Below are 12,500 nucleotides of genomic sequence, written 5' to 3'. Positions count from 1 at the left end.
TCTTCACCCTCATGCCTCAGTGGAGCCGTGGGCCATTTGATCCTGGGCCGAGGCCATAACAGTGTCATTTAACAGGCTGCAATAAACACAGCAATCTGAGGTGCCCACTCTGTATGGCTAAAGCCCATGTGATAAATCTGCAACGCCAAGCTGCTGACAGCTCTTTAGTCACACTCAATGCTCCCTTACCTGCTGGGGTGTGCATGTGTGTTTGTGTTTGTGTGTGTATGTGTGTGTGTGTGTGTGTGTGTGTGTCTGTCTGTCTGTATGTGTTTCTCTCTCTCTCTCTCTCACTCACTATCTCTCTCTCTCTCTGTTTCTCTGTGTGTGTGTGTGTGTGTGTGTGTTTATTTGTGTGTGTGTGTGTGTGCCTGTATGTGTTTGTCTCTGTCTTTCTCTCTCTCTCGCTCTCTCTCGGTTTCTGTGTGTGTGTGTGTGTGTTTGTGTGTGTGTGTGTGTGTGTGTGTGTGAGAGAGATAGTGTGTTTGTGTGTGTGTGTGTGTGTATATATACAGGATATGTGTGTGTCTGTGTGTGTGTAAGAGAGATAAAGAAAGAGAGAGAGTGTGTGTGTGTGTGTGTGTGTGTGTGTGTGTGTGTGTGTGTGTGTGTGTGTGTGTGTGTGTGTGTGTGTGTGTGTGTGTGTGTGTGTGTGTGTGTGTGTGTGATACAATCACACAAATAGGCTGAGAACCAAGCAGACATGATGCACCAGACAAAGCAGAGTGGAAAAGTCAGTAAGCAGTCAGCGGTTAAATGGGATAAAGACTGTCGGGGAAGCAGAGTGGATGTATCAATCCATATGTCAGTGCATGTTTGTGAGTCTCTGTTTGTGTGCACGTGTGTGTGTGTGCATGTGTGTGTGTGTGTGTGTGTGTGTGTGTGTGTGTGTGTGTGTGAGAGAGGAGAGATTTGTCGTTGCTGTTCATCAGCTCTACCCTTACACATCAGTACTTTGCTGTCCATAAACATTAACACACTGACAGCGCAGTTATTAACTCCTCTCTTAAAGGTCACAGAACTTTGTTCTCCGAGCTGCCTTATTCACTGGCAGTCTCCTCACAATCACATCCCTGCACACTGACGCCATCCTGTCATTAACCTTAGTGCCAGCCTGACAGCTACTCGTCTGATGAGTACATTGAGGTTAGACTGTGGGCACCGTTGGCCTTCACTGGCTTTCTAGGCCCTGTGGTGCTGTCATGGCAAAAAGTGACTGGGCAACAAAAAGAGCCCGGATGACGTAATATTGGCTTTCGAACGACTCTTGAGTGACAGTTGCTATACCAACGCTAGTAGTACGTCACCCTGTCACTTTTTGGCGCCCGGTCACTTTTTGCCATGACAGTGCCACTAGATGAGACCAATATGCTAACAATATCAAGATCATGGGCTAGATACCCCGGCAATGCACACACTGATGGAAATGTACTGGAAGTAGCTTCGGATAAAGTGTCTGCGAAAGCAATGAAGGTAAATGTGTTTAGCCAGGTCCCTTTGCAACTGAATGCTCACTGACATTCACATTCGCATTCACTGACCCAAATGCCATCACCGTAGTTTGACAAATGTGGCGGTGCAAGTACTTGTTTGATGTGTTCATTCAAGTAAGACTTCAGGCACCATAGGTTTTACCCTGCCTGTGTAACCAGGTCCCTTTGTAACTGAATGTTCACTGACATTCACTGACTGCCTCATACCATCAACATGCAGTGGTGAAGCTTATACTGTTCTATGAATGCTGAGATATTTTGGGTGTTGCCAGAACAAGCAATAAGCTCATGGTTCCTATGTGTCTGCCCCAAGGTCTCTGAAGAAAGCAGCCGCAGTGTGATGATGCTCCCGCCAGACCTGTGGGCCTTTTATATACGTAACCTTTGACCTCTAAGCATGTGCATGCGGCCTTCATGTGGCGTCCCTCAGCCCTACACCGCGTCTGATTTGGCGAGACAGCTTCTGTCAGCGCCGCTCTGCCTCTCTGTCTCACTCAGAGCAGTGTGTGTTCCCATCCTCAACACAACTGTCACTTGGAGAGAGGGAGTGTGTGTGTGTGTGTGTGTGTGTGTGTGTGTGTGTGTGTGTTGGTGTGCGCATGCAAGTGTGTGTGTGTGTGTGTATGTGTGTGAGTGTGTGTGAGTGTGTGTGAGTACATGAGTATGCGTGTGTGTGCGTGCCAGCCTGCGTGGGTGGCCTGGCGTGTAAGTGTGTGTGTGTTGCTGTGTGTGTGTGTCTGTCTGTCATTCTGTGTTTAGTCTGCCCTCAGGTCAGGGAAGAAACACAGCCTGCTTGTCTGCATATTTTCCTGGTTTTTCAGAGATTTTCCTCCTGCTCCACGGAGATCAACAGAAGCATCTGACACAACAGCATAGCTCCCTCTTAAGGCTCATCTATATTCAAACACTTCTTAGATACCTCTCTCTCTTGTACTCTCTCTCTCTTTTACTCTCTCTCTCTCTCTCTTTTACTCTCTCTCTCTCTTCCTCTCTCTCTCTCTCTCTCTCTCTCTCTCTCTCTCTCTCTCTCTCTGCTAAGCTGTGCTTCTAGGGGTGTGTGCTGTGTCACAGGTTTGATGTGGCTGGTGCCATTCCCTGCATGTAAAACTCATCTGTGTGAGATGTTGTCTGAGTGTTGGTCGTTATTCCCAAGGCTGTCGTCCTCACTCTCTCCTCCCTTCACTCATTTGTGATGGGTTTTAAATAGGCTGCAGCAGCCCCTGCTGCCTGTCTCCTCCTTAGAACATTAGGAGCCTGAGAGACACTTACAGCCCCTCTTTTGCCACTGCCAATTGCATCTCTCTCTCTCTCTCTCTCTCTCTCTCTCTCTCTCTCTCTCTCTCTCTCTCTCCTCTCGTCTTTTTCACTTGCCCAGTCCTCAGCCTGTCATCTCTCACTGTCCTCATCACTGTCCTGCTATCTACACCCTCTTATGAGCAGCACTCCCTCCACTATTTGGTCTTATTTTAGCTTTTGTTAAAGTCTTTTCTCCATCTTATGCCTCCTCCTTTTCTCACCCTCCCTCTCTGTCTCTCTCTCTCTCTCTCTCTCCACCTCCCCCTCCCCTCTCTCTCCCTCTCTCTCCCTCTCTCTCCCTCTCTCTCTCTCTCTCTCTCTCTCTCTCTCTCTCCCCTACTTGTTTAGTCATTGCCAGTATAGATGTTGTGAGATGATTGAAATGATACACTACTATCCATCTGAAGTCTCTTCGGCAGCTGTCAGCTGCAGGGATGGAGGGCTCTACAGAGTTCCACACCCTTTAACTCACCGTCCTCAGTGTCTCTCCTCCACAGGGACAAACATTGTCGCCACAAATGTCAAGCTAGTAATAACTTAAAGGAATACTACACGTACACGTGTATACGTATGCACACGTTATGGTCATCGCTAGTCATCACTTGTGTTTCTGGGTCTCAACTGGCAGAAGCAAATGGTAGGGTGAGGTGCTATCAACACCAAAATCATGGGTTCGACTGCCAGGGAGCACAGACACACTGTAAACCTGAACAAGTTCAGAGAACTCAAAACTTTTGATGTAACCGATTACATAAGAAAATTTGAGTACATATATTATTTTTTTAACTCAAAAATTATACATCGGCTATTCTGATTTTTTGTGTTATCATTTTCATAATTTTTTAGTTGTCTGAACTCATATTATTCCAAAATCGTAAAGGATTTAGCCTTGTCAGATATTTGTGTTTCTCTGGGTCTTTCACAAACTAGTTATTACGCCCTTACAAGTTTTTGAAAGGGTATCTTCCTTATGTTCCAATTTCTTGCGCAAGCTCTTACTGTAGAGAGAACTGTCATTGGTCGATCGCCTTCCCAGTTTTGCCACTGCATTTACATTTACGTCTGTGATTTAGCAGACGCTTTTATCCAAAGCGATTGACAAGGAATTTTGCATTTATAGATCATGAGCAGTTTAGGGGTTCACACTTATACACTTGGTTAGGAGGAGTGGGGAATCGAACTAGCAACCTTCCAACCTCTGGATTACTAAACGACTCCTCTACCTTAAGTCTGCTGTGTCGTTCTCTCATCGCAAGAGCTTTGCAATGGTGTTCTCAACAACGTTGATGACGTCAGATACTAACACTTTTTGAGTTATCAGGCAATGTTAACTCAAACAAATACATTCCAATACAATTAAAACGTCTGCACTTGCTCAGAAAACTAATACATTTTAAGTTGGGTCAACTAAATACCAGGTTTTAAGTACTGAATACATAATGTTAATGAGTTAGTAGAACTGTCTGGGTTTACAGTGCAGGCTACTGATGGAAATATATATCTGTGCTGTGAGTTACTTTGGAGGACTGTGCCTGCTGAAAGTACATTTGTATGTTGTCATTTCATCTCTTCTTCCACAGCACAGAAAAGCAAAGTTGCTTAGTTCCCTGAGTACTGAACTAAAGGAACTAAATGAACTAAAGCTGTTCTCCCTCTGCCTTTGTCTCTCTGTTAGCTCTTCTGTACGCCACCATCTTCGGTAACGTCACCACCATTTTCCAGCAGATGTACGCCAACACCAACAGGTACCACGAGATGCTGAACAGCGTGCGGGACTTCCTGAAGCTGTACCAGGTGCCCAAGGGCCTGAGCGAGCGAGTCATGGACTACATCGCCTCCACCTGGTCCATGTCGCGAGGCATAGATACAGAAAAGGTATCGCAAACTGTAAGCCCAATTTATTACCTCGCATGCTGGTTTGTGTTAGCCCCTATGCATGATCCATTCCCAAGTTTACCTGTGCGTGTGTGTGTGTGTGTCTGTGTTTTGCTCTCCGTCTCATTCTCCTTGTCTCTCTGTCTCTTTCTCTCTCTCTCTTTCATTATCTCTGTCACTCCCTTGCAATCTTCCTTCCTGCCGTCTTCATGCATCTGTCGCTCATCTTACTCTTCGTCTTTCTGTTACTGTGTGTAAAATGACAAATTGCTTCACCATTAGAAAAGGCTTACCACAATGACTGCAGATAATGTGTAACTGATATGGTAAATGAGATCTCAGTGTTGATAATGAGTGCAGTGATAAGCAGCCCCTGCACTTCACTCCCAGCCAAGCATAAAGAGGAGAAGAGGGGAGGGGAGGGGAGGGGAGAAGAGAGGAGAGGGGGAGGAGAGGAGGGGAGAAGAGAGGAGAGGAGGGGAGGAATCAAATCCTCTCATCGTCCCCGGCTCGGCATCCTACCCACTCCTCCGCAGAGTCACTTCTGCCTTCCAGGAGTTTGTGAGGAGGTTACCGTGACAACTGCATTCCAGCTGGGGCTGCTGGCAGCAGGGGATGCTCTGGGAATGAAGGTTTAGAGGAGCCTCAGGAGAAGCAGTGGAGCAAATGGGATTCCTGCGCACAGGAACGGCAGTGTTTTTGACTACTTCTCCTGTTGTGTTCTTGTTCTTTCCTTCCTCTTTCCTTCTTGCCTTTCTTTCTTGCCCTTCTCCAAACTCTTCTCTTAAACCTCCTTTCTCTTTCTCTTTCTCTTTCTCCATCTTCCATCTTCTGTATCTTCTCTTCTCTCTGTCTGTTTTGCAGGTGTTGCAGATCTGCCCTAAGGACATGCGCGCTGACATCTGTGTGCATCTGAACAGGAAGGTGTTTAAGGAGCATCCTGCGTTCCGATTGGCCAGTGACGGCTGCCTGCGTGCCCTGGCCATGGAGTTCCAGACCATCCACTGTGCCCCGGGCGACCTCATCTACCATGCCGGGGAGAGCGTAGACAGCCTCTGCTTTGTGGTGTCAGGCTCACTGGAGGTCATCCAGGATGATGAGGTGGTTGCCATCTTGGGTGAGTGTGTGTGTGTGTGTGTGTGTGTGTGTGTGTGTGTGTGTGTGTGTGTGTGTGTGTGTTTGTGTATGTGTTGGGCGTGTGTGTTGGGCGTGTGTGTTGGGCGTGTGTGTGTTGGGTTATGTTGCTGAAGGGGATTGGGATTTGGATATTACCATTTGAATGAATGGATGTGTCCTGCTTTGAGATACACAGTTAAAATTTTGGTGTATTTCACATATCAGACCATATTAATAACCCCCCCCCCCCCCACACACACACACACACACACACAAGAAGAAGAGTGTCCTAAACTGGTGGCCTTGCTCATTAGGAAACAAATAGATGAATGGGAGAGAGAGAGAGAGAAAGAGAGACAGAGTGCATAGGAGAGAGGGAGGGAGGGAGAAAGAAAGACAGAGACAGAGGACATAGGAGAGATAGAGAGAGCACATAGGAAAGAGAGAGTGCATAAGAGAGATGGAGGGAGAGACAGAGGACATAGGAGAGGGAGAGAGAGCGTGCATAAGAGAGAGACAGTGCATAGGAGAGAGAGAGAGAGGACATAGGAGAGAGGGAGGGAGAGACATAGGACATAGGATAGAGAGAGCCCATAGGAGAGAGGGAGGGAGAGACATAGGACATAGGAGAGAGAGAGTCCATAGGAGAGATGGAGGGAGAGACAGAGGACATAGGAGAGAGAGAGAGAGAGAGGACATAGGAGAGGAAGAGAGAGTGCATAGGCGAGAGGGAAGAGAGAGCACATAGGATAGAGGGGGAGAGGGAAGAAGTGCGAGACTAAGCGTAGGAGGCTCATTAGAAGTAAATCATTCTCTCTATTGACTCCATGTGCAAATGAGACACATCAAAGTAGCGCTGGAGGCCTGATAGAGCCGCCTGGAAAAGAGACAAATACAGAGATAGAAAAGTCTCTTTCAGTTGACTCAAATGTCAAGTGGTCACAAAACAGTTTTTTTCCCAAGGTGCTTGAAGGCTTGAATTGACCAACGCATTTATCTTGGCTGTCTTAACATCTACCGCACATTACACACCACATCAGCCAATCCTGTTCTCAGTAGATCTCCAAGTTGTTGACTAAGTAGGACAGTATTCCCACATTCACTATTCCCGTTTACCTCCGTCGTAAACCTTGACACTGGTGATCCAGAACCTTCATGAATATTCCATAGACTATCCGTGTGAATAATTCATCCCTATTAGAATACTGGCCCGCCTCCTCCTCATGGCCCATTCCAACACTGGAATCAGACCGAACGCAGCACAGAAGATTAGAGTAGGTGATGAGGAAGGGAAGGCTACCAACGGGCAGGCAGGACCACAATGGCAGTGGTGGACGTGGAGTGGGTGGAGATGAAAGGAGGCTGTGTGTGTGGAGACAGACAGACAGACAGACAGACAGACAGACAGATAGACAGGCAAGCAGGCAGTAGGCTGTTCTGGGGCTAAGAGGTTTGAGAGTCGGAGGAGACAGAGGATCAAATGCACCTCAGGGGCTGGACTCACTCAGAGAATATAAAATACATCTGTCAGAGACACCAGAGAGGAGGCGGAGGACAGAGGACACTGGTGCCACAGGCTGGAGCGTCAGCTTTGTTGTGTCAATTCACACGTCCATGCGTCTTTCACGCGGCCTGCACAGTGCCATCCGTATGAGGGAGGGAGGGCAGAGATTTGAAGGCCTTTCTGCAAATTGAAAACCCTATTAGCTTAAGTGACACAACAAAGGACAAATAACCACATAGTGCATAACACACATGTTACCATGAAGCCTCTATACAATGGAAGGAAAGATCACCGTTAGTAGGGATAAAGCAATTCCAGAAATATGGCCTATATGTGTGTGTGTGTGCGCGTGTGTGTGAGTGTGCGCGTGCCCCTGCTAAGATCAACACGGATCTTTTTTCAAATGGTCACTTTGGTCAGATAAACTCCGATGTAAGAATTGCTGATTTGAATTCTTCTCTGTTACTTAGTACAGATGGTCCGTGAAGGCAAACAGTTGAATTGAATTGAATTGAATTGAATTGAATTGAATTGAATTGAATTGAATTGAATTGAATTCAATTCAATTCAATTCAATTCAATTCAATTCAATTCAATTCAATTCAATTCAATTCAATTCAATTCAATTCAATTCAATTCAATTCAATTCAATTCAATTCAATTCAATTCAATTCAATTCAATTTAATTTAATTTAATTTAATTTAATTGCTTCATATCAGACTGGCATCCAGCTGTGTCAGTGTGCTTTATGGGAATGAACCTCTTGTACTTTGCCATAGGGGTTTCAGTAGACAGTTTGTTTAAGATAAAGATGAAATATGGACAAGGAAATATATTGCCCTGTCCTATATGTTGTTGTTGAACTATGACCAGGAGAAGAGTGTTGATGCAATGGCCCAGGAGGCGCGAGGAGAATAACGAGGCCAGGAGGAAAGAGTCTGTGCAGATGGGGAGGTCAGGAGAGTCAAACTCGGTTTGGCTGGGTGCAGCGCTGCGGGACTTTTAATTTGCTTGATCCCTGCCCGCCTGGGGAATACTGCCATGGACAGCAGGGCAGAGAGAGGTGTCAAGACTTTTAATTTGTGCGAAGAGGCAGGAGGTGACACTCACACAGGGCACATATACAGACTCTTACTTGCACACATACAAACACACACACACACACACATCACGACTGATGAAGACCTGCCCAGCGCCTGAAAAGTGGGAAGCGAGAAAGAGCACAGATTGAGAGTCAGGCCGTATTCGTGTTAGTTAAAGGCAGAATTGGTGTTAATTAAAGGCCCGATTGGTGTTAAACCCAATTTATGGGTTGTCCGTTTACGGAGACACAGAGACACGAAGAGCCCTCTCCGTTGTGGCAAACCCACTTCAAGAACCTCTCCGTGGCCTGACGTGCACCTCGCAATTTTTGTAACTATCTGTCTCCGTCATTCCGTCAATACATCACTGTTTACCTTGTGGGTAGTACTATGCCAACATTAGATAGCTAGCTCAGACACCTCACAAATCCCCTCAGGTGTATTTTTCAGTTACAATAACGGGATTTTAACATTGCAGTGTCTATTTCACTGTAACTTTAAAAAAATCTAAGCAAAAAAAAGTCAAGCAAACTACTTTTATGTACAAATATGACCATCTTAAAAGCTTGGTCCGCCGGCATCTCTTTTTTTTTTTTTATTGCTTTTCAACACCAACAACCGTCAGAGAACCATAAATGAAAACGAGTCCGCTGAGGCAACTGCGTGACCATGGAGTAACAGAGTCGTAGAAGTATATTTCAGCCATAAGTTGGAGTTAAAGGCAGGATTGGTGTGCAGTTCAAGTTTAAGACAGATCTGGGAGCTCCTCCTGGCACAGAGAGATATGTGGGGTTAAGACCAGCGGGTCCTCTGCTCAGAAGACCAGCGGAGCCATCGTTAGCTAATGTCCTCTGCTTATATCTCCAGCTCTGTTCTGTCTCAGCTACGGTCTCATAGGGATCCATTAGGTGTTCTGTCTCAGCTACTGTCTCAAAGGGATCCGTTAGGTTTAACAGAGCGGACTGAGGTGTAGAGAGAGACACAAACGCACAACCACTTATCGTTTATTAAAAGAGAGAGAGTTTGTGTTGTGACCTAAGGTGACTCTCCTACTTATCAGACTGGAATGGTCCCACATTTGTGCCCTTAGACATGAATTAGGTTGCTCTATCCTGGTTAGAATTCTAAAATATTTAGTTGTAACATCACTTTTCTCACTGCAACACTCTACTCTTGCACACACACACACACACACACACACACACACACACACACACACACACACACACACACTCACACAATCATAAACGCTATCTCACACACACACACACACAGACACACACACACACACACACACACACACACACACACACACACACACACACACACACACACACACACACTCACACTCACACACATCACACTCATAAACACGCTCTCACACAAACTCTCTCACACACACACACACAGACACATTAATAAGCACAGACTCACACACACACGCATGTACACACACACACACACTTATTAGCACACACACACACACACATGCGCAGACACACACACGTACACAAACACGCACGTACACACACACACACACACACACACACACACACACACACACACACACACACACACACACACACACACACACACATCCATGCACATCATTAGCAGTAGTGTCATAGCTGGTGGTAGTATCCATCGATTGACTAACTCGCTGTAGTTGTCAATGCACACAGCATTTTGGTAGATAATTGGGCAGACAGACACTGATACGGGAACCCACTCCTGCGATGCACTCCAGCATTGACATAAGCTCTCATTCTCCCTCATTCTGTCGCTCTTCATTAGTCTCTTATTCCCACTCCATGAACCTCCTGCTCATTTTGGCCACCATCAGTTACTGAGCACTGGGACGCCGATGAATAATTGTGGATCTCCACTCTCATTCGGGTCAATGGGGTGCTGTCTTTCAGACCAAACAGGCTGTGTTGATACTCCACACTGACCCTGCTGACCTCACACTCACCGGGCGCTCACACTCAACCTGGCTCCCTTGAGTACCAATGGTAACACACTCGTGATCCTCAGAGAAGAAGTGTAGACACACATGGGCTGAACCACTGGTAACACACTTGTGATCCTCAGAGAATAAGTCTACACACACACAGGCTGAACCACTGGTAACACAAGCGTGATCTACACAGAAGGACTGAAGCACAAGCGGAGCTGCAGTGCGGACAGGTTAAGTCAAACAGCAGCAGAGTCCAAACAGCGTATGTGTGTGTCGTTATGTAGCAATTACCCAGCAGGTCAGACCCATTTGTTTAATAGAGGTTTGCACCTGTCCTTCTGCACATCATGTATCTCCATGACGACAGTTGAGATTTACTCCACACACTCACTGCCTCTGCAAAGCCATCAGCATGAGACTGGACTGACAGCCCCCCCCCCCCCCCCCCCCAAGACACATACACACACACACACACACACACACACACACACACGACACACATACACTCTCTCTCAATCACACTCACACAAACACATATGCATATACACACACACACACATACACAAACATACTTCCACACACACACACACACATACACATTTGCTTCTGCAGCGTTATGCCTGTGGTTGATGAATGCTGGCAGCTTTTCAGTGGAGAGCCATCAGTGGTGTGACAGCGTGGCTGGCCGACACCCAGACCGACGGTGGGGAATGTTAACAGCACTGATGGCATCTGACATGCTGGGCCCTGCACTGTGTGTGTACTGCACCGCTCTGTCCACCCAACCAACACATACACACACACACACATCAACCTCCGCCACCCGACGTCTAGCTCTCACACACAACTCCTCACATACGTCCTTACACACACTGCTCTTGCCACTGACCTCCAGTGCTCACACACACAACCCAGGGTGTCCACACACACACACACACACACACACACACACACACACACACACACACACACACACACACACACACACACACACACACACACACACACACGACTTCAGGGCAAAGGTCTGTGCTGACAAAGGCTTAATTAGTTTTTAAATCTAAACGCACTCATACTACGTTTTCTTTTTACTATGAGTTCTTTGTACTAACATGTCAAAAGGACGATGAGATTTGCACAAAGTTTAGACTGACCTTCATTAAAAATCTATGGTGAGGTTTAGCGCACCTTAAGTAAATGAGAAATGTACTTGGAATAGTGCTACCCCTTAACAGTGACCCGCAGGCAGACCGGTGCAGTGAAGCTGAAATAATAATGTGAGCTTAATGCTGCGGAGGCATTTCATCTTTCCCTGAGATGGAGGGAGTCATTGGCTTGGGAATACACTTCTCCGTGTTAACCCCCCCCCCAACCCCCCAAAGGAAATCTCAGACATTCAAATTTAATGAACGACTTTCGCTCAGAGCTAGTTGCAGTTGCATCCTCGCAAATCGACTTTGGCTCTGTGTTGCCTCCGAGACACCAAGAAATGAACACTACGCATTCATGAGACATGCCAGTGAGGGGTTTGGGTGAGGGGGGCAAGATATGAAATCTACACTCTTGTAAGATATTAGAGTAGGAGAGTTTGTGTGTGTGTGTGTGTGTGTGTGTGTGTGTTTGTGTGTGTGTGTGTGTGTGTTTGTGTGTGTGTGTGTGTGTGTGTGTGTGTGTGTGTGTTTGTGTGTGTGTGTGTGTGTGTGTGTGTGTGTGTGTGTTTGTGTGTGTGTGTGTGTGTGTGTGAGAGAGAGAGAGAGAGATAGGATGCTCTGATTACTCTATAATCTCAGTCCTCAGAGGAAATCTGCGTTCCTAGAGAGGAGTGCTGATTCTACTAAGCTTTATTTCCTTCAACTGCATCTGAACCGTGAGGAAGAAACCCTGGAATACGTCTATGTGTATGATACAGGAGAGAAAGAGAGAGAGAGGGAGAGAGAAAGGGAAGGAGAGAGAGATAAAGAGAAAGAGAGAGAGAGAGAGCTCAGACAGCTTGGTAAAGATGATGAGGTGTCAGTAGTGAAGTTGAGAGGCGGATGAGAGTGCTGTGGGCCGGGTGGGGGAGGGGGGGTGGAGGTGGGGGGGTGTCTGACTGCCTCTTCGTCCCTACACTGGCTGTCAGCTGTTCAAATGGATGAGAGGAACAGTTCTAAATGCCCGCGGTGGCTAAGTGCTCCCA

At 46.7% G+C, this 12,500-nt stretch overlaps 1 protein-coding gene across 1 annotated transcript in view; it reads left to right on the top strand.

Moving 5' to 3' along the window:
• kcnh1a (potassium voltage-gated channel, subfamily H (eag-related), member 1a) overlaps positions 1 to 12,500 on the top strand; it is a gene marked incomplete at both ends in the record, with an annotated part of 72,857 nt that overhangs the window by 35,452 nt on the left and 24,905 nt on the right. Inside the window, 2 exons of the mRNA XM_080849050.1 lie at positions 4,465 to 4,664; positions 5,529 to 5,781. Coding sequence (XP_080705176.1) covers positions 4,465 to 4,664; positions 5,529 to 5,781 — 453 coding nt within the window. The remainder of the gene's footprint in view (positions 1 to 4,464; positions 4,665 to 5,528; positions 5,782 to 12,500) is intronic.

Source organism: Sprattus sprattus, assembly GCF_963457725.1.
Source record: "Sprattus sprattus genome assembly, chromosome: 12".
Taxonomy (NCBI): Eukaryota; Metazoa; Chordata; class Actinopteri; order Clupeiformes; family Clupeidae; genus Sprattus; species Sprattus sprattus.
This window is presented reverse-complemented; position numbering and strand designations above follow the sequence as displayed.